Source organism: Perissodus microlepis, chromosome 12 (genome assembly GCF_051167445.1).
Source record: "Perissodus microlepis isolate ML-2025 ecotype Zambia chromosome 12, ASM5116744v1, whole genome shotgun sequence".
Classification (NCBI taxonomy): domain Eukaryota; kingdom Metazoa; phylum Chordata; class Actinopteri; order Cichliformes; family Cichlidae; genus Perissodus; species Perissodus microlepis.
In genome coordinates, this window is record NC_140472.1 from 30,872,673 (window position 1) to 30,895,977 (window position 23,305).

At 39.3% G+C, this 23,305-nt stretch overlaps 1 protein-coding gene and 1 long non-coding RNA gene across 13 annotated transcripts in view; both read right to left on the reverse strand.

The window, feature by feature from the left end:
* Window positions 1-23,305, reverse strand: part of LOC146376617 (calcium/calmodulin-dependent protein kinase type II subunit beta-like) — an 81,868-nt gene that overhangs the window by 48,401 nt on the left and 10,162 nt on the right. For 10 of the 12 annotated variants that reach the window (XM_084946524.1, XM_084946522.1, XM_084946527.1 and 7 more), the window contains exons 3-6: window positions 17,188-17,247; window positions 16,613-16,667; window positions 16,121-16,186; window positions 1,307-1,379 (exon numbers count right to left, since the gene is read on the reverse strand). In XM_084946524.1, the coding sequence (XP_084802650.1) occupies window positions 1,307-1,379; window positions 16,121-16,186; window positions 16,613-16,667; window positions 17,188-17,247 (254 nt within the window). Of the gene's footprint in view, window positions 1-1,306; window positions 1,380-7,869; window positions 7,943-16,120; window positions 16,187-16,612; window positions 16,668-17,187; window positions 17,248-23,305 lie in introns of all 12 variants that reach the window. The other 2 variants (XM_084946523.1, XM_084946519.1) reach the window with 1 other exon arrangement.
* Window positions 12,846-16,114, reverse strand: LOC146376618 (uncharacterized). Its single transcript, XR_014801819.1, has 2 exons — window positions 15,634-16,114; window positions 12,846-14,209 (listed from the first exon to the last, which is right to left on the reverse strand). It is a non-coding gene; the product is annotated as an uncharacterized LOC146376618 (long non-coding RNA).

The window sequence follows — 23,305 nt, forward strand, 5'->3', positions numbered from 1 at the left end:
TTACCTTCATTACTTTTGTTGCTGAGGTTTCCAGCAACAAAGACATATAGCCTTGGGATCAGTACACATTTAATTTCTGAGATGTCAAAAACACTATATAGCATCTGCTTTACAGTCTGTACATAGATATGGGTTTTTGGGGCACACACGTGAAAGTACACAGTGTGTTGTCATCTCATTTTCTGTATCCCATTTTCCCAATTTGAGGGTTCTTGTGACTCAGACTGTCCTCAGCCATCACACTATGACCTACTGCATGAAACACTCTCCAGCGCTTGGGTGTGAAACCAGATAGGTGTGTCAGCTAAATAAAGACATAAGCCACAACAGTTCTGATAAACACAACACGCCTTTACTGGAATGCTGGGACTGACATTTGCATAAAGGTCTACTGGACAGTAGAGGTGCATCACGTAAAACAAGATGCAACATAAAGGCATGCAAATGCAAAACACAAACAGGTAAAAGACTTGTTTCTATTCTGATGCTTATTCACACATGGTTTATATTTAAGGTGTTGCTTTGGAAAACTAAAAGGCATCTTGAGAAAAGAAAAAAAATCCCTGAGAGCAGTGAGAACAATGTGAAAATGCATTAACTGTTTCCAGCTCTAAAATGGACTGAACTAGCTGACAGTCAGCTAACACAGGCAAACTTCAGAACACTACAAGTTAATTAACGGGCCTTTACAAAAAATGAGCTGTCACGTTTAAGTCAATCTAAACCTCACAGGGTGCCTGATAATCAATAGTTCACATCCATCTCTCTCTGGTAAATGAACCAGAGATCAGATTAAGTATCCTCTTGGTAGAACTTAGATGGATCCATCGATAAAAATGGGACAGCTGTGTAAATGACAAATTCCTGCTCCAAAAAGGTTACAGAGAGAAGGCGCAGGTCAGGTGGAGTGACCTGCGTGCATGTCTAAAATCCTCTTACACCAGGGAAAGTCATGTTTATACAACAAGAAGGTGACTGCAGAGAGCTGGAGGCTGCGTACGACAGAAGAGAGCCAGACAAAAGCTGGAAAAAGCATTTAACAGTCCCTCAGTCATCACCACAAAGCCTAAAGGGGCTGTTAGAGCGCTGACTGGGGGCAAAAGCTTTTACCTAAATCTAAGTAAATACTATATGTTTTACAGTTAGATCAGAAAGCAGGAGGCTTTGCGAGCGACATTACATCAACAAATAATACAGACAGTCTGTCATTAAATCAGACAAACCAGACCAGACAAATAACACACCCACAACCCCCCCAACACGAATATATAACTCAAGGGACAGCAAGGTGATCCTAATTACTCACCTTCAGGTCCCGGTGCACCACGCCCATTTGATGGCAGTGAAGCACCGCCTCCAGGATCTGCTGGATGCAATGACTGCATGCAAACACCAAGGAGGGGGCTCATGTTAGTCTCAGCAGCGCTTCACTCGCGTGCACAGGCCAAGGGAGTAGGGTGTGAGGTGAGGAGTGGGGGTGTTATGGAAGGTAAGAGGGTTAGAAAAGAGGTAGAAAGGGCTCTTCTGTTGCTTTGACCTTTTACTGGCCAATCAGGGTTCTTGCCGATGTGATGCCGAGCTCAGACTACACAATATTTGTGATTGTTCGAGGTGATTATAGAGTCATAAAGTCTTGCATCTGTTTGACCGAGAGACACCGTAGACTGCTCCACTATCAATCATGCTGGCTCTCTTACAAATTGTGCATGATGTCATCAGGAAGGAGGAGCTGGCTATTTCCAAGCAAAGAATGTAAACCGACAATGGCAACCACTGCCACAGTGTATGTGATACTGGCCAGCTGGCATTATTCCACTTCCTCTTTCATTTTGTGATGTTTACAGGTGTACACACAGCTGGGAAAAATAAATAAATGGTTCAATGGCTGGTGGACCTCTCTGTGCTACTTTTGGTCAACATCACAGGAGTTAAAAGTGGACATCATGAAGTGTCCATAAAAACAGCATGCATGCTGCAAGACTCCAATTTAGTCTTTTTTAATGTCTGATGATATCTACCACTCCTGCTCTTCATTAGACAATAACAGCATCTTAAATTACCTGTTGCTGGTCACATGATCACATCATGTCCAATCATAACACATATACCAACCTAGTGTCCAGATGCAAGAATGTTTTTTGTCCATTATGACACACTACACAAGATAAAATGACTGACTATCAGTCAGGTCCTGCTGAATAATCAACCCTTTTCACGCTTTACCCAAACTGACGCCCCTGTGCTGTGGCCATAACTAGGCTGATATCATATAGGCTGAACCCGGCATAATACCTACTATAACATTAATTTCTTAGACTGCAAGACTAAAAAATGGATTGCTCAGGCTTGCTCATCTGTGGTGAGCTTCTCACTTAAAAGGTGACCTAAGTTTTAGGTGGCGACTGTGGCTGTGAAACAAACACCTTCCAGCATATCAGACGTCATCATTGACCTTCATTAGTGAAGTTTTTGGGGGCTGGCTGTAGCCATGAGTTTGACTCTGTGGACTGCAAGGTCAGAGGTATGCAACAGAAGACTCCTTTGAGTCAGTTTAATCTGCAAATAACCAATGGATACAGCCTATGATCTTTGTCTTAGGTGGTCTATTCTTGGTAGATGACAACCCAATCTAAGGAACACATTTACTGTTTGCTAAGGGCGGATTCTCAATACCCCACCTCCCTCCATGAACTAGCCAGCAGGCTTTGAGTGATGAAAGAGGGGTGTGAGGAAATGGCTAGCCAAGGGGGGCTACAGAAAGCGTTGATGAAGGAGGTAAGGGAAGGAGTGAGTCATTGTGCAATTAATAACAAGATGTGTCTGGGATCAATGCCATGTCTACTGCCAGTCTAGCTGGCCTATGCTGACAAGAGTAGTCATTCTGATGTCAGCAAGCCTCCAGACACTAAAAATAAAGCCAAAAACTGTACAAGGGACGCTGAGGGGCGATCGAGGTGTGAGTGTATGCAGAAATTAGATGATATTCCTCAGCAGGGTGAGGTGTGAATTAATGCAGAGCCGCAGTAATACACACTCACAAATGTACTGTTGGAAATGTTTTGCTGTGACCGTGCATATATGCTTCCTGTGCACTGACAACGTTTTTCCACCTTTTATTTATTTATTTTTAAACAGAAATTCTTTTGAGGAGAGAAAAAAAAATTCCAGGTTTACTGTTTAAAAAAAAAAAAAAAAAATGGTATTATTAGAAATGTAATCCAACATCTACTAGATTCAGTTACCAGTATTTGAGGGTGCAAAGGGAAAGGGCTTTTGTCTCTACTAACAACCCTGATTTCTCAATCAAAATGAAAAAATTGAGTCATTATTGAAAAGCATTAAAACTAGCGGGGGGATTATTTTCTAATAAGAAAGTTTAATTTCTATTGTCTGACAGTTCTTGCAAAATGAGACAAAAGAAAAACAAGTAAGACAGAGATATCTTTCCAAAGCAGTATGGCATTTCAACGTCACTGATTCATTTAATCCTGAGTTATATTTCACCACCTCACCTGTGTCACGTCCTACTAAGCAGCTGCTTATATTTGAAACCAGGCTTGTTTTCAGTCTGAAGGCAGTGGAAATATTGAAAAGTTGGGCTCACTTGTTCTCACCACTAATACTTGGGAAATGAAACTAAAGCATATTTTCTGTGGCATCGTTAAAGCGACTATGAAAATGCTTTTGCACCTTTTTTTTACCACTGCACAGCCAGTCAGAAGGTGAAAATGAACTCCCTTCATTGGAAAAAAAACCCACTTGATCCTTGTCGATAATACAGAGTAATAAATACATTATGAGAAGAAAATACCTTTCCTATATTTCAAAGCATTCAAAAGTCGGAAAAAGCATGAATTATTAATTTCTCAGCACAGAGAAGCTCAAAGCTTCACAAAGGGAATTTACTTGCCAAGGGTTAAGAAACGATGTTTGTTGAAAAGTCAGACAGAAATTAGCTGGCCTCATTTTTCTTTCTAAACATTTTTTATTTCGTTACTTTGAGGACAGTATGTTCTAATGGCTTGGCAGTTAATCAACAAATAATTTGTCACACATCCTGGATTTTTCCTCTCCACTGCTCTCAAGGTCATCCTCAAGAATTCATTTTGACTGGTGCGAGATGTACCAAACATTTAAAAAAATAGCTTACAGATGGCATTTATTTTGAAGTTAGTTGCATTAAAAAAAAAAAAAAAAAAAACTGAACTGAACTGAAGACCACAAGCATCATCATTATCGTGTTTGTGGGATTTTCCGTTACACAAAATCCTTTAGTAACCACAGCCGGATGGATTATTTCTTGTGTGCAGCCTTTAAGTCTCCATTATTTATACGGTTAAAATCCTGGAAACCGGATATGTGTAAGAGAAGTCAGAACCAAGTCAAGTATTTTTTAAAATGCTATCTGATGTTTTATTCAATCCCAGATGCTGTAAACAGTGCAACATTGTGAAAGCGTACTTGCACAGGTAGGCAAATTAAATTTTCAGTAAGTTCTTACAAATAAACAATGAAAGAAAAAAATCAGTATAGCAGCAGCTGAAGATTTTAACTATCAGAAACTGAGCTGTAATGAGGGAGATGTTTTGATACTGCAGTCATGTTAACCCTCGAAGGCTGAATTACAGCCATAGAGTGCAATAAAGCACGAGTCGGGCCAGTCTGTGAAATATTATAACATGAGAGAAATAAGAGACAGGGTGAGACAGAAACAGAGAGAGAAAGAGAGAGCGACGGACTGGCAAGACTGTAAAGTTCAGGGCTATAAATTAGAATCCTGTGTCTTGTTTCTAAAGGTCTCCCAGTGAATAAATACTAGGCAGGTCACACCAGCATGTGGCTGTAAACGTGCGGTCAAGACTAAAACAACTTCTCTCCATGAAATGTGTCTGTGCTCTTTTGTATTCATGTTCATGGATAAATATGTTGGTATGTAAGAAATTCAAAATGAGAGACTGTGTGCATATGCACATTTCAAGCTTCCTCCGACACTTTTATCAGCTGTTGAGCTCTCTTACTTGTCTGTATGTGTGTTTGAGCGTCCAGTAAGCAAAACCACATGAACCCAAACACTCCTGAATTGGGTATTGTTAGGAGTGGTCATGTCATGCAAGTCATGTCCAATTTTTGCAGGCATTCTGCAGCATTTATTTCAGGTCATTGAAACATCATATACAGACTCCTACTACAAGGGAAACCCCTTTAGCGTCATTTTTAGAGTGAAGCAACAATGAAAACTACAAAAGTTCGCTTTGAGAGGTAGGTGGTGTGCCAGATGGTACAAATCACAAGTGTTTATTGGGTATTTTACTGGGTAAAAATACACCCTTTCATAGTGTTAAGTACGTGTTTTAAAGCGAACTTCTCCCATTTGCATTTCTTTTGTTTTTATGTTACTCGCAGTGACAACAGAAGCAGAGCACTACAGACTACTGGCTCAATAGCACTGCCCTGCACTTTGTAAAATGACCGTACGCGAGTAACCAGCATGCTATATGATACCTACAGGTCCTGAGCAAGTGTTAGTATGTTACAACTTGTAATTGAGAACAGGTCTTCTTTGGTGAAGCCATCCTTTTGCATCAAACAGAATATATGTATACGCATTTGCATTTAACATCAATATAAAGTTGGAGTTTTTGCATATAGTATTATCCTGGATTCAGAAACAAACACAGCCAAACTTTCTGTTTAACTGTAAAACAACACATATGGCTTTCTGTACACTTTGTGTATAAGCAATACAATCTGCTCTAACAAGCCACATTTGCTTGTAGTTCTGCTGCAAACTAACAAGTTAGTCCAATTTACAATATTCTTCAAAGAGGAAGTGAATAATTAGGTCGACAGATCACAGCAGCAGATGCACCACAGGACAGGAATAATTTGTGCTTGTTTTTTTGTGTTGTGGTTCTACATAGAAAACATTACTATGACAGTATGTGACAACAAAAACAATGTTTCACTTGTGGTTTAAATTGTACATTTTCAAGCAGGCGTTTGATAAATTATAAGCTGGTCAGAATTATTTTTGCTTCTGTGCCTTGAATTAAAGGTGCAGTATACAGAAGAATGCCTTCTGTTGTCTAAACCTGAGAAACATGAGCTCAAAACAGCAATCAGATACCCTAAATGCTCCAGTCTATAGGTAGCAATACACATTGCCATTGCCACTACTACTTTAACATCACTAATGCTAATAAATTCCTTAACATATTATCATTTAACATCAATATTCAATGTTGCAGTGTTTAAATTTTTAAAGTCTAATCTCTAACTCTCCCCAAAAAGGAAATGTTTGACAGCGACTCTAACAGGTGTCCAAGGGAAAGAGCAAAGAAAACAACATCTTTTCTTCCTTTTTGTTTTTATATCCACAGGTAGACTCAACCGTGTGGAGATCTCACTGCACTGTTGCACTGATTGTTGGTCTTTTCCTGCAGAGATTCATAGATCAACATCTACAAGTTGTAGATTTTTCACAGCCACTTAGAGGCAGTGTAATGGGACTATTCTTGTTCATACCGTGCCTTTGTCAGCTCTTCAGTATTCCTCCTTTAGATTTTCAAATAATCACCATTCAACCCACGCAGTGAATTGCACACACCTTTGGCACACTGTTGGCTTACTGAAGGACCATACAAGTCTGTCTCCAGAGCCTTTACACTCTTGAATTCCCATAATCCTTCTCTCAGCATAGCCTGAGAACTATGCAAATGGACACGGATGCATAACCATAAATCCTCATTTTAAAATACAATGAATTCAGTGTGTCATTCTACAGCGATGTATGTCTCGTTAGACTAAATATCATAGTATACTGCACTGATATCTATTACCTGAGATTGAATGAGCGGTAATATTAATAATAATAACTCCTGCATTGTACTGTACGGCTGAAGGTCTAGAATAAAAGCTTTTTTTAAGGCACTACACTTGTTTATGAAATCACCTTTAAGACTTCATATCAGAATGAAATTGTGTTTAAAATGAGTTTGTTTAAGTGGGTTTAATTTGTGATATCTCTGATGTTTTAATATTATCATATGAGTAATATTATAGCAGCATCCTAAGGTTTCATTTTATTATATTAGAGCTACTTTGAGTCTGACTACAGTGATGTTAGGAAGAGACAGATTGAATATCTAATAAGAAAATCAAAAATATTAAGGAAAATATTCTTTGTTTTATAATCTCGGCTCCTATTTTGCTGTGTCTGTCTTCGAGCCTAAGATCCCGTAACACATCTATAAAGGTGTTAAATGAGGCTGTCCTGAAAATTCAGGGATCAATACAAGAGAAGTCGGCATTTTAAAGGAAGAGAAGATAAAGAAGGAAGAAAAAGAAAAAAAAAAAAATCAATGAAGAACACAGTAAATATAGCTGTAGATTTTTCCTAACGAGCCTGGTGGGAGAAATTGATGGTTTCGTGGCCTGGATATTTATTGCACCTGCAGAAAGTTGTGTGCTTGCTGCAGGTGACTGTGTGTACATTTGTTGAAGTGCATTCATTAATAGATCTGGCTGTCAGTCAGTGCAACAGGAGCTTTTGTTATGTGGGCGCTGTAAAAAGAAAAAAGGTTGAAAAGAAAGGGGAGGGCAGATGGATCAGGGAGGGTGAGTGAGGTAGGCCAGGGTCCTCCAATTAAAATTTAAAACACGACACAATAAGACAGCAAAACGTAAACAGCATACCAAGAGACAAGTCGGACAGGCGGACAGACCAGTAACTGACAGGAACGACACCACGAACTGACGAGATTGAGGAGGAAGGAAGGAGAAAAGAAACGAAGGAAGCAAGCAAAAGGATGGGGGGGAAGGGGACGTTAGGAGGGTGAGGGATGCAGATGCTTCTCTACTTTTACTAACCTTCAGGTCCCTGTGCACTATGTCATGTTGGTGAATGTGATGGACACTTTCTAGAATCTGATGGATACAGTGACTGTGAAGACAAAACAGAGAGAGGAGGGACGGTGGGAGTGGAGAGGGGAGTGAGAGGATGGATGGAGTTGGATGGACCACAGGAATGTATAGAGAGGGGTGAAGGTGGAGAAATGATAGAGGAGGAGTGGAGGAAAAGAAAGAGGGATGCCAAATGAGTGACAGAGAAAAGACAAAATGAAAGATGAGAACAGGGCAGGTTAGGAGGAGGAAGAGAGGTCATGTAACAGGTGGGAGGGAGAAAGGAGAAGGCAAGAGAGATTGATGCAGACAGAGGTGGAAGGAGAGGGATGGGTGAGTGAATGCAGGTGGAGGAGACAAAAACGTTTCGTTTTTCTTCTTTAAACATGATGAGAGACAGGGGCAGCCACAGCAGAACAACCTGGCAGACAAAAAACACATCAAACACTGACAGAGGAGAGGAGAGGAGAGGAGAGGAGGAAACGAAAAAAGATGACAGATTTTGAAAGTGAAGATAAAAATGTTCTGCAGAGGAGAAAGAAAATGATAATAATACATAAGAGAAATGGAACACTTATGTATAGGATGAAACTGAATCATAGAAGACTGGTGGGCTGTTGTCAGGCTATTTTTCCATCACTAAAAGGAAAACACATCACCATGCGTGTGCACTGCAGAGAGACACATGAAACTAACTCGCTATGATGTGTGTGCGTTTGTATTTTACTGTGTGTGCATGTAGGCTTAGTGCAATGAGAGAGTTTAATGTGCAGAATATGTGACTAATAGCAGGCGCAAGGAGACAGGCAGCCTGCAGGATCCACACCCACACAGTGTCTAATGAGTGGGAGGCCTGAGAGAGAGAATCAGAGAGATATACAGTACGTATGTGCATGCTTGCTCACACACACACACACACACACACACACACACACACACAGAAAAAAAACAAAAAAAAAAACAAAACACATGGCTAGCTTATGATTTGATACTCGTCAACACCAAAAGGCATATTTCTGTTATAGTAAATCCTACTGACTGCACTAATTTCCTGATCCTGGAAGCAATCTGCAGCCACATGGTAATCCTACCATTACATTTAATGCGTTTCAAAAAAGAAACCTGAGTATGTAAATAAAGGTCTCAGCATTTAGAAGATGTAATATAATACTTTTTTCTAATCTTAAAGAGTAACTTAAAAAAAAAAAAGCTGCAGTCTCAGCATTGCACCGTTGCTGCAGTGAACTTCAAAATGAACCAACTGACCATCATCAGCATCAAAGATCGGTGCAGCACTGTTTAAAATTTAACCCTAGTCACAAGTTCCTGACCTGAGCTCTTGTGTTAAATGATTTCTAACCCACAGCATACTAAACGGGAGGTCAGTGGTTTCCAAACTCCATTCGTGTGGCACCTGGAGCCACCCAACATCAAGAGTTAAATGTTATGATATATTAAATATAGAAAAGCTAGATGGTACCCTGCAGATTTACAGATTAATATTTACTTAAAATGTATTTTCCTTAAAAATAAAATCAGTAAAATAAAAACATTTTGTAGGCATTTCACTAGCTGGGCCCACGTCCTCATTTTAGGTTTGACAGAATTTTAGTAGGTAAAGGTGAATGGTTTGGACATTAATTGAGCCGCAGTTTGGGGAAGGCCTCGAAGGGGAGTGGCAGCAGCTCCCGGGCCTGGCCAGTCCCCATGTACTAAATCGAAGTGAAGAAGTTAAAGAATTGAAAAGGTCAGGGAGGGTGGGGCACATACACGAGAATGAACAACTTTTAGAACTGGGGGAACCTATATAGATAAGAACCAGAAGGTGCGTGTTTGGAGGTGTGGTCCCACTCCTGAAATTCTGATACTTAATCTCAAATTAGATAAGACAAAAAAGATGCTGACACGTCACTAATAGGTGGTTTTTGGTCTTGTTTGGAGGGATAATCAGATATATACAGCTGAAAATATATAATATAGTGAGCATAATGCAGCCAAAGTCTGTTGAATAATAATCGGTTATATTTTTGTTAGTGTACTTTAACTTGTGAACAATCCATCTGACAGAGTCAGATAGTAAAAGTAAACAAAGTAAACATATAATATTTATTCATAACAATCAAGGAAAGTTACTTTGCAGTAGCAGTTAGTGTAATTTTAATGACAATCAAAAGGAAATTAAAAAAAATTTAAATATTATATTTTTATAATTATAATCTATTAAAAGCATGTATTGGTTTTCCATGTAATGTTAAAAAAATGTTTTAAAGGTTTTCCAGATTCTATACATGATAGTTGAATGGTTGACGAAACAAGAAAGGGCGCTACATGTAGTAAATCCACCCTAGAGTAAGGACTTAACAGCAGCACCGCAGAAAAGCATAGGTGGGTGTACAGCACAGATAAAGCTGTTTTATGAGTCACAAAGTTAACAGTTATCATTAAATGGTTATGATAACTATTTGTGTTTGACTGTTTCAGGAAGGATGTGCCTGTGACTTACTCAGATAAGAGGTGAAATCCTGCACAGAACACCACACTGTCTGGCTTCTTCTCTTCAATATAACCTGCTCTATATTTGCTTTTTCACACTTCCTGATGCTGCTGTTTGGGCTGTCAGTTAATATAAAGTGACAGTGATTTGAAAGTTTACTGCATGCCTGTGTGGACACAGTGTTTGGCCTGACAGAAACCCACTGAGTATGGCATTTAGAAATAGGGGAGCGTCTCCATGCTGCTCCTTTGTTTATCCATTTGTGCATGCCTCTAATATCTCACTGTCCAAAACCATTTTGTCATTCCGAGTGATTGTTTATGGACTCCTGGCAGGGCAAAGAGGGGGAAAAAAGTGCAACGCTCATCTTACTGGCTAAAAAAATGTGACTTGCTCAGCACTTTCAGCTATAACGTCCCACTGTTCTCTGCAGGAAACTGAAGTGACACTCGGAGGAAAATCAAATACAGCATCAGTGAATGTGTCAAGCGTGGGGCACCTTCTGTACCTCTCATATGCCTGTGTATGCTTTCAAACTACACCGTGCTTTCTCTTGTGAACATGGTTAAAAAGTTTTTTTTAAAAGAGGATCATAGAAAAAATAGATTGGCTGCCATGTTTTTTGTGCTACGTAAAGATGAGGATGGAAAAAAAAAAAAAACAAGTAAGAACAAACAAAACAATCTTTCAAAATGCTTCACCATGGAAACTAAAGCGCAAACCATTCGTGGCAGTGCATCACTGTAGCCAAGCAGAAAGTAAATTCTCAGAGCAATGTTTTGCATATTAAACACACAAGACAGAATCAAAGTTCACAATATATTTAATGTCTAATGCTGCGGGGTGGTGTGAGGATGCGTAGTCCAACGCTGATCTACAAATCAGGACTAAACTTACCTTCTTATGACAGGAACAAATCTAGATTAAACACTAAACTGAATCTCTTTTAATCTCAGGCTGCACAGTCTGAGCATGTGCATCAGATTTCACTCCACGGAGAGTTTCACTAAACTGCTGGCTGGTATAAAAAGCTCACATAATCTGCCTGGTCAAAAGAAAAAAAAAATTACATTTCACTGCACTACTTTTAAGCTTTTTTAATATTGATTTCCATGCAGAGTTGTGTTATTTTTTTTACTAAGCCCCTAAAATCTACTTCAGCACATCCAGAAGATTCTCAATAGAAGTTAAGGTCTGGGCTCTTTGGTGGCCGATCCATGTATAAAAATGATGCCTCATGCTCTGTAAACCACTCTCACAACCTAAGACCAAAGAATCCTGGCATTGTCATCTGGAAATATATTAATCCATGACCCACACCTTATATATTTTTTACTTTTAAGATGTTTCAGAAAGTGTGTGGGGAAAATGGTTTGCTAACCTTAACAGTAAAACAACTTAATAAATCAACAATGTTTGTGTGCCACTGCTCCTGCTCCCTAAATATTCCTGAATGCAGCTTTATTTGTAATCAAATAAAGCACGATGGCCTCGATCCAATCAAACGCTGCTTAAGAGAAACTCGATTCTGACGGGGGGCGACAAGGTGTTATGCTGCACAGTTTGGGGTCTGTGTGTGAGTGAGACTAATTATCGTAGCTAATTAAAGTCCCACTTCTTGCTGGTCTCCAAGGGAGCGAGGGGGGAGGACTGGGGTGGGGGTGGTAGGTGGAGGGGGGAGGTGGGGTACTGGCCTGAATGAGTGACATTCAGAAAGGAGGGGAAAGGAAAGTGAGTCCGTGTGTGTATGTGTGCATGAGCAAGGGATGAACATTTCAAGGGTTGCAAGGTGGGCGGCAAATGCTGTAGGGTTTATGTGTACTGTAGGATAAAGCAGGTGCCTGGCGGCCTACACATAAAGAGTAAACCACTGCATCGCTGCTGTCAAAACAGATTACAAATTCAAAAACATATACAAGAACATTTCTTTATATCCTGTTGTGGAAGTATAGTTCAGCTGCCTTTACTTGGCCACTAAAATAAATAAAGTGCATTTTGTTTTATTAGTTTAAAAGCATCACACACGCAGTGAGATGCCAGTATGCAATACATGAGACAGTAGCCTCTGATAGAAAATGCCCAGTAGAAAGACAACATTTAATCCAGAATGAAAAAAAAAAAAAAAAAAGGAAAAATCACACGTTTAATTTAGAAGAACCATCACAACAGAGCTACATCTAGTATTTCATCATTCTTTTCTCTGACACCATCAAAATGGTAATTTAGTGAATGAAAGTCAGATTTATATATAGCAGATGTCTCTGCATGTCTCTGATATGCTGTCACCCTCATTACATAAATTATAGTATGCGTGGGAATCAGAAAATCTCACAAGATGATACTAATACAGTTTGAGTGGTATCGCGATATAGAATGATTCTGTGATGAGACAAGATATTCATCACAAATTCTGTGTAACTGAGTAAAGAAAACCACTAAAAAGGCAGAAGGCAGTAATCATGTATACTTTTAATTCACTTGTAATCCGCATGAGTATGTATGTTATCGTTATTATCTGATAATAATTCAATATGCCAGCTTAACAAATTAGTTCTTGGATTTGCCGTCTTGTGTGTTCCTTCTATTTCACTGCAAATACTGTTTCCATCCCCTTTATCAATTTTATTTGATAAGCACCAACAAAAAGAGTCGGGAAGTGCCTGCATGGATATTTATAGGATATCTATATTGCTTTATATATATGACCATCGTAATGACAGTAAGCAAGGTGTTTGCCTTTTCATACAATTTCTATCGTACTGTAAGTTTCTGAAAAGCAGAGAATCTTAAATGCATTTGAAACAGCAAAACCACATTTACGTTTGTTGGAAGCATAAATCGTTTCTTGAGATAAAGATTTAAAAAAAATCTCTTATATTTTAGACTTGTGAGTGGGTACATTTGCATTAAAGTGAACAAATTACAGAGCACTGTGGGTTATGACCTTTCTGCTGTGAGTGATATAAGTGCCTCTTAGCCACCTGTTGTAACTGCTGACATAAGCAGCTGACATCTATATGAATGTTTTCCTGAAAAACAAAACAATTCACCCACAAAGACGTCAATGTATATCCAGTCTATCTTATGAGCTAATCTTGGACCCAGTGCTAAAATTATTGACAGTAAGGACCAGGCCATATCAGGGTTGATTTACCTGTTGATGGAGCATAGTGTGATTAAAAATAACAAGATTACTGTGGTTTAACTGACATATAGATTGAGATATATGGTGTCAGGGAAGAACAGTGCATCTTACTTTAATGGAAAATATTAACAAGAGTTACTGAATTTGATGATGATGATGATTCCTGACTTACAAATCAAACAATGACAGTAAAGTGTGTAAACAGCTCACTGGTCGGGGATGTTTTACCCAAGGACATCAAAGAAACAAAGTTTCATGATTACCTGAACCCTCACCATCCTCGTTAACTCGAAGAAACCTCAGAAAATAAAAGTTAGCCTTTTCCATCAGTTACACAGTCGATGTTAAAGAGTAAAAGCACTTTAAACAAACTAAGTCAAACTCTGAGTGGAGACTTGGGCTGAAATTGGCCATTTACTGTGCCAAACTGGTGTGATTTTCTACAACAGCAGACTATTCAGTTCTGCTTTTAATGTTGCTGAATGGACTAACACCCACATCACAACTGTCAGTTTCAAGCATCTCTCTCACTCTTCTCTCAGCCTATTGTCTGTCCACCCCCCCCACTCCATTTCCTCTTCCGCCATTGGTTAAAAAGCAAACTGTGTGTATGTGTGTCGATGAGTCAGCATGAGTGGTGGGTGTGAGATATAAAACGGCATGGGTGGCTGTGGGGGAAGGGGGAGGGGGGGGTGAAAAAGAAAGTAAAGTGGAGGACGGAAGCAAAAGAGAAAGAAAGAGAAAAGCAAGAAAGTAGGTAGGACGCGCACACGCACGAGGTGGACAGGGTCATGCTTATATTCTTGTTTTCATATTTCTCAGTGTTTAAAGGAAAAGCATGTGAGGAACATGAATGAGCAACACAACAGTGTAAAGGTGTACCCTGAACATCCACACCAGCTAAGCTATTTGAATCATTGAAAGAAACATACCTGAGGTTTGACCAATTAGAGTTCTACACATAGTTACAAACACCAGCAACCTATTATGTGAGAGATACAATGCAGTTTTTTGGTCTTTGTAGCAAAGGCTGTCATTATCTTGGGGTTTCGATTTTCCTGTGCCAGTAAATAATTACTGCTTTTGAGGCTATTTTAGCACCACACGCTGCACTTCAAGTGAAATTATTTATTTTCTTTTTGAGAACAAAAAAATCTAACGACATATTCATCAAAACACTTGTGCCGAAAGCTTCTTTCTGTGACACGTTTTACGCTTTGCAGCCCATTTGTAGGTTTACAACAAACGCCACTTTTTTCTGGCTTCATGTTTTTTTTTTCCTGTTTTCCTTATAAGACTCGATGGTGCATTTTAAGAGGTTACTCACACAGACGGCTTTTGATTTAATTTAAGAAAATGTTTTGAAAGACATTAAGATTTATACTTTTATGTTAAAATAATATGAAATGTAATAAAAAGCTACCTAGATTTTGTTTGTATAGACCTGAATAGGTTAAAGATGACTTCGAGTGAGTCTCAAATTAAGCCACTTGTCTATTCTGTGCCGACTGATCACCTTTAAAAGGCAAATGAAATGTTTTTCTAAACTTTGATGTCAAACAGCTTCTGACTGCATCATGTCATGTTTGATGGCTGTGTTGTCAGCTGGAGTTTAATGTATGGCTGTAACAAACAGCTGTAACTAAACAGAGACAGAACTCCAATACAAACGACATCACGGTTTAACCGTCCTGTGGCAAGTGTCTAAACCCATAGCTGGTTTGTGCCCACCTGCTCTCTGTATGCTTTAGTACTGATTTAAGATTTTGCTGAGCACGTCTGGGTCCGACTTTAAGCCACTTAGCAGAAAAATCAGCTCCATAATAACAAGTTCACAGAAGAAAGAAACAAAAGAATGTTTTGCTTTTTCATCCAAAAAGTTGGTAAACTGTGTTTTTAAGGATGTTATATCAATACAACAACAGTTATTGTTATTGCTCAGATATTTTGTAGTTATATAAACATCTTAACACATATCTTGTGTTATGCATGTGTTTGCAACTTCGACCCTAACCACAGGTGACAAAAATACAAGTATCTTAGTCACCACAATTTACTGTGATTTGGTACTGAAAACCTATAGTGGTCAAACCTTAAAGGTAGTCCTGTGTCAGTGTGAGAGGTGAAGTACTCTGATGTAAAGGAAGAGGCAAAGGACAGAGGAGAAATATAACAAACAAAGGGGGGATAAAGATGAAAAGAACAAAGAAAGTGGCGGTGGTAGTAGTATAGCAATGAAAACAGGAAGTAGAAGGAATACCACTAACAGAATAGAAAAGGCAAGAAGATACAAAAGAAGACAGTAAAATACAGAGAAAGAACAGAAGTGAACAGCAACACATGCAGACAAAGGATGTAAGGGGCAGAAAACAGGGGACAAGATAAGACAACACAGAGCAAGTAGTAAGAGGAGAGGACAGTGAGACGAAGAGGGGAAGGAAGAGTAGAGCAGAGTCACAAAAGAAGAGGAAGAACATGTACAATCAAAGAAAAAAGACAGACGAGAAGACAACAGAGGACAAAGACCATTTAAGGGCAAAGAGAAGCCCCACATACAGGAGTGAAGGCTGCGCTCCTACCTGGCATCGGCCTCACTGTAATACTCTCTGGCTACGATGTCCTCAAATAGTTCACCTCCAGTCACCCTGTAAAAGCAGACAACACACACACACAGACACACACACACACACGTTTATTTAGGAAAGCTGGAATGGTTGGAGTGGAAGGAGGAGGTAGTGATGGTGGTGTGTGGTTATAAATGCTTCAAATCAAGGATTCCTACTTCAGTTCTTATTTTCTACAGCTCCCCCCTTCCCCCCAATCCTCCTTCACTTCATCCCCCCTTCCCACACCGTTACCATGGAAACTAGAGGGAATTGCTGAGAGATGTGGATAGCGTGGGTGGTGATAGTGGCAGTGGTGGTGGGGCAAATATAAGAGAGAGTTATGCAATTGTATATGTATATGGAAGAGCTGGGAAAACTGAGAGGCAGGAGCTAAAAGAAAAGGGGGGCAGAAGATGAAAAGGGATGAGGAGGAGCAGAGAGGAGAGGATGACGACGATGACTTACAAGTCAAACAGGAGGTAGTGGAAGCCCTCCTCTGATATACTGTCATGAAGACGAACTGCGAGAGGAAAAAAAAGAGAGATTGAGAGAGATAAAGTGATACCTGGGCTCTGTGTAGCTGGAGCATTCAAGCTATGATGGTTAGTCAAAGAGTTTCTGAAAAACACTGGGGATGACTGCTGCATTTTAAGTTTTTGGTTGTTTTTTTTTAAAAAGGAAAAAGGTGAGATAAAGAGATAGTGAGAGTGCGCGTGGGGTAGAAACCACAGGGAGTCGAAATAATTGAGTCTTACGTCATATGTGTTTACAATAGGGTAGGAGCTTCTGGCAATACAGGGCTCGGTTTAAACAACAAATGAATAAAACTATATATTTCTATTGGATCTTTTAATAAAAAATGTTAAGTGTGTGTTTTGGCTTTGGCAAAAAAAAAGAAAAAAAGAAAAAAAGAAATTGTTCTGTATCAGGAATAAAAGACTGTTAATCAAATCTAAACTGGTCTTTACTTTTAAATGGATTCAAACTCATTTAAATAAATTATTTTCAGTGGGTTGAAAATAAGAAAAGCATGTCCTCACCGATGTTGGGGTGTTTCAACAGACGACAAATACGAGCCTCTCGCTCCAGCTTCTGGTGATCTGAGGCGCAACAAAAGAGAGAGAGGTATGTCAGAGTTATTGTTAAACTTGGGTTATAAATATGTTATCTCTATATTGTAGAAGGGTTTTTAGGACGACCAGGTTAAATGTGTCAAAAACAATTTAGAAAATGGTTTCATGTCACAAAGGAAGAAGAGAACGCAAAGGAACCCAGTGGGTGTAAAATATGGAAAAAGTGAAACATAATAAGGCGTGTTGTTCTTCCAAGTTTTAAACTAAGAAAGCTCAAGGTGGATTCCAGTGCTACATACGATAATTTAAAAAAAAAAAAACAAACAAACACATTCTTGATTTACTCCATAGTTTAATGGGTGATCTTCACTAAGGCCCACAAGATTCAGCAAGTTTCTGTATTGGTGACTGACAACATAACTGTTATCTAGTCAGAGCAGCATTTCCTTAAACATAAAACTGCACTAAAAATAAATAAATAAAAATGAAGAGGTAATGAAAAAAAGGTCAAAAAGATCAAATAAATATCCATCCACACAAAGCATTTTGAGACCTGCATTATTCGTGTCCATGAATTCAAGAGTCTGTAAAAACAGAGCATGAATATTTAGCAAAAATACAGCAAGTCGTTCAAATTATAAAACAAACTGAATTTAAATAATGTTGCCGAATTTTTGTGTGTGTGTTATATTTTCTGCATTATGGAGAAAAATGTAAGAAATATATGAAGCAACATAAATTTAATATATTATGTTTAAGTGGCTTTGAACTTTGAGTATTTCAGAAACTCGTGATCTACTGGGATTTTCCCACACAACCAACTCTGGGGTTTACAGAGACTGGTCCCGTAAAGAGAAAACGAGCAGCGGTTCACTAGGAGAAGATACCTTGTTACTCCCAGACTTCAAAGGAGCATAGCCATAATTCTTCCGCCCAGAAGGAAGAGAATAGTAATTCAAATAACCACTTGTTACAACCAAGATATGCAGAAGAGCATCTCTGAATGCAGGAAGGAGCAGAAGACCACACTGCCTGCCATTCCTGGTTGCAAAGAAAACTACTTTGAGAACATGAAACAGTGGTTCCACAGTGGATATCAATAAAGGAATGATGTGGGAATTATTTTATAGGGATATTTTCTGGGCTTCAGTACTAGCTGAGCAGCATTTTGACACCAGAGCATACCAACTACTGCTGCTGACCATGTTTATTCTTTTATGACTGCTATCTACACATCTTCTGATGGCTACTTTAAGGATGAAATACAGTGTCACAAAGCTGAAATCATGTCTGGTGGTTTCCTTCACCTGACCTGAATCAATCCAATAGTGCATCTTTGGGTTGTGGTGGAACCAGGGGCGTAATTTCCAGGGGGGTTAGAGGGTTATGACCCCCCCAATAATCAGACCCAACCAATATAACCCCCCCCAATAAAATTGTGAATGATCTTGCATAAATAGGCTCTTGATTTTCTTTACTCTTTTCAGGTACTACCAGCAAAATAGTTGCATGTTTAATCATCTGGGAATTCACCCAGATGTATTTATTTATTTAGACAGAGATCTTGACCCCTCCTATGTTCAGTACAAAGTTACGCCGATGGGTGGAACAGCAGAGTTCAATCGTGGATGCTCAGATGAAAATATCTGCTGGAAATGTGTGATGCTGACATGTCAACACAGACCAAAATCTCTGACTCTAAGCCAGTTCTGAAGACAAAAGAGGAGCCAATCCGGTCATAGCAAGGTGCAACTAACGAAGTGATCAGTGGGTGTAATTCACTGTGAGTGGAAGTACAAATATATGAGCATATATACTTCAAGGCACACTATGTATGTATGCAGCTAAAATATTTACATCTGCATGTCCCTTTACATAACAGATTACTGATGCTAACCAACATGCATTACAGGGTTATCGTGCAAGTCACAGCAGGCATATAAAGCACACACACATACAGACACACGTACACACACGGGGTGGATCACCGGATCCACAAAGCGTGACTGTCAGCACAAACGTACATATGCATAGGTTGCACCCACACGCGTACAATCTGTACGAGTTTAAGAGAACACAGACTCAAGTGCACACATTCACACTGGCACTGTGGAGTGACAGTGAAGTGTAAGCGTGGTGATTGTAGTCTCAGAAGATGAGAGGAGTGAGGCGGAGAAAGGAGTGGAGGAGTGTTGAAGGGGGACAGGAGAGGAGGAGGAAAAAGGAAGGAGAGAAAAAAATACAAGGACGTTTAATATGCACAAAGCCTGGTTGCTGTCTTTCTGGTGAAACAATAAGACACCGCTAATCACTGCCTGCTACTTTTTTTTTTCTTTTTAACTCTAGTCATTTATTCTTCACATTTGTTTTTTGTTTGAGGCTATGAACTCACTGAATATTGTTTCCCCATTTATTTGTTTGTCCATGTGTAACAAACTGCATTTTAATGGGACTGAATTTCATCTTTTCAAAACATGGATTCACATCTGACCTACTCAGAAACACACCGATTACAATGTTTGTGATTTACTGGGAGAGACCTATTGCAAATTAGCACTTTAAATAAAGCTATCATTCCTGCGCGATCACGTTACTGCATGATTGTGCAAGCTTTCACTCCAGTTGAACTGTATCTGACTGACTCTTAAAAACTACCAACTCTCAGCTTGTGTTTAGCACTCCCAGATGTTATCTGTCATACTAATGTCAAGTGTTGGAAAACTTGTCATGGGCACTCGCATCGCATTTCATTCTATCAGTGGCATCTGCTAATATTACTCTGCAAGTACAGAATTGGCTCACAGTAGCTGCTGTGGTGCATCATCTATCGTCTACCATCTGTGCCTTTGTTATCAATCCATCATCTACGTGGGACAGTTTTATTATTAATATTGTGATATCAAGTATTGAAAGATCTATTGAAATATAACACATATGTCATTACTGGGCTTTTTTTCTTGCCTTGCTTCTGCTTAAAACTCATTTGGCATTTTGAGGTGAGGTAATAGAAAAAAAAACTCATCATAGGATTTACAGATGGAGGATAACTGAGGATGAGATACACGACCTCCCCTGAAATGAACATGGTCTTTTATCAGGTCTTTTATCAGAGCTTTATCAGACTGGGAGATAACACTACAGCAAAAAATTGTGTATGACAGATGACCTTCCCATGGCAGAACACTCATAACAGATGCTCTTCTCAACTGCCCTGCATAAAAGAGGACACAACTGATAACTGTCTATGCAGTGTGAGTGTGTGTGTGTGTGTGTGTGTGTGTGTGTGTGTGTGTGTGTGTGTGTGTGTGTGTGTGTGTACACCAAGGAAGAAGTCAGCTATCAGGTTCAACTGTACGACAGTATTTTTAGTACTGCATATGAGGGGTCAGCGTAGTTTAACAAGAACTATGGAGATTAATGTAATTTTATTTATGTATTGCATGTAGTGTATCAGAATAAAACTGATATGTAACTGACAGTTAAAAACCCGGTTTATAAAAGGTACCTTCTCTCATGTATAAACGGTGGGAGATTTGCCAGAGCTACTGCAACACTAAACATTTACTTAAATAGATTTACTGTTTTCATAGTTGTGTTTACATGTTTAGCTAGGTAGAAAGTATTCTAAGTAGGGACAGCTGATGTAGTGGCAGATCATATAATAAGATTATCATGTGCATTATTGTTATCTAGTTACAAGTTTAATATATTTTCACTCCTAATTTCATCTTTTGCTCAACTGCTCATTAATGCAAATGAGCCAATCACATGGCCGAAACTCAGCACACTCAGACAAGCTTGGTGAAGAAGACCAAACCGAGCATTACAATGGGTAAGAAAGGTGATTTAAGTGACTTTGAACATGTCATTGTTCAAATGGTGCCAGACAGACTGGTCTCATTTCAGAATCTGATGATCTTCTGTGATTTTTCCCGCAATACCACCTGTAGGGTTTCTCTGAATGCACAACAAGTTATAACAGAAGCATAAAGCCTACAGTAGCAGAAATCCACATTAGACACCACTCCTGTCAGCTAAGAATAGGACACTGATGCTACAGTTCGACTGGATGGCCAAAACTAAACAATAAAATATTGGAAAAATGTTGCCTGGCCTTCAGACTAGTCCTGCTCTGTCATTTAGATAATAGGATCATAATCTGGTATAAGTAAGATAAAAGAACAGAACAATGCTGCCTTTTATTAACAGGGTTTAGGCTGTTGGTGATGTAAATACATGTGGCGAGTTTTCAAAGAAAGTTAACCAAAAGGAACGGACGAAAGATTTGAGACAACTCGTTTCAGATAAAGAAACAACCAATTATAAGATAAATGAAGATTACTGTGAAATCTGAGTTGTGCATAGCACCTCCAGTAGAGTCAGAATAAAAACATGGAGCAGGACATGAGCATAACGGCACTCACTTAAAACACCAAGAACTTTTATTCCACAGAGAAAAGGAAAAAAAAAGGCCTTTTTGGCCCTCCACCTAATGTAAAATGCACTGATTTCTGTTAAGTAAGGCGCTCCAACCCCCACCCTTTCACTCCCAAAGGCCCATTTCTAGTCAGAAAACACTAAACACGTATCTTGAAACGTGTCCAACATTACACTTGTTTCTGGACTTTAATTAATTATTGCAGTTTACAGTTATATGCTGAAAACGTAAAAGCTGGTCCAAAATGCATTCACTCTGGGGTTAAAAAAAAAAAAAAAAAAAAAAAAAAGTACTCTTTTGTAAAAACATGACACACAAACAAGATCAAATGAGAACTTCCTTGTGTGGTTCTCACTGTAATTACTTGACTGTTAGCAACTGTGGCCATGCGGCTCTTTTAGTGCAGGCTGCTTAAAATATTCATTTAATGAGTCTTTAAAAGTGCCGGTCAGTCAGAAGCAGCAGGGTAAATAAGAAATGAGACCAGGGAGTGGGGTAAGGAAGAAAGGCAAGGACAAGAACACATGCACAGAGTGAGATAACCCAAGGACAACATTCAGTGAAATCAGTGGGAATCTTCATGCTGAAGGAGAAGAGAGCAGAGGAGAGGAATATATTTGGGTTAATCATCACCAGTGAGGACTTAAGTCTCTAGAGAGGGAGGAGATGTAAAAAGACAGCCACAAAGACAGCCAGATATAACCACTGTTCGGAACACTTGACTCGTAACAGCGTGAGCCCTACCAGCAGGGAAATGTGGAGTGCGGATTGAAAAGTTTCCTATATCCTATAGATCCCACAGAAGCACAGCATCAAAAAGCAGCCTCTGAGTTTAAGGTGAAGCATGACAGTGGTGGTGCAGAGGCGCTGCATGTATATAGAAATCTAAGTGGATTCCTGAGAGTAATATGATTAAGAAAGCATCATTTTTCCAGTGAAACACCTGAACTTGTAATCTCATTACATGACATTACATAATTACATAATGAGTGAAATACTTCCATATAAACACAGAAAAAGTACCAACACATCTTGAATTATTTACATTTGTAATTGCAGCCGCAGTGATTTAGTTGACTATATCTGTCCTGGTTATGTGACACTGACACAAAGCTCACTGGCCAAAACCAGGTCAGATCACTTCTACTGCATTGCAGGTGAACATCAAGCCCCCCCCACACACACATATATATACAGAGGCACACCTGTATATAGACACACACACTCCCACACAAGCTCTACTCTATCATGATATAATTACATGGCCATACAGGAACCTCTGGCATCCACTGTCCAGAGATCATTGCCAATAGACAAGTCCTATGATTGGCTGGAAGCCTTGCCCAGCAGACCTGCCCTATATTTCCTGTTGACATGTGTTGGATTGGCATTAACCGTTTGTCGGCTAGAAAAGGGAACGGCAGGGTGGGGTGGTGGGAAGATGTAATGGGAAGCCCGACTACTACTCTATTCATAAATTTGAATGTTTAGTATGTGAACCAAGAGTTATGACTACAACAACCAACAAATTGTGACACTTTTTGGTTGTAACTAATAGTTTCTTGATAGAGTTCACTGTCCAGTTGACTGCCTGCATCACAGACACCGCTTCTCTGCTGTGACTGTCTGAATATCTGCCCGTGTGTG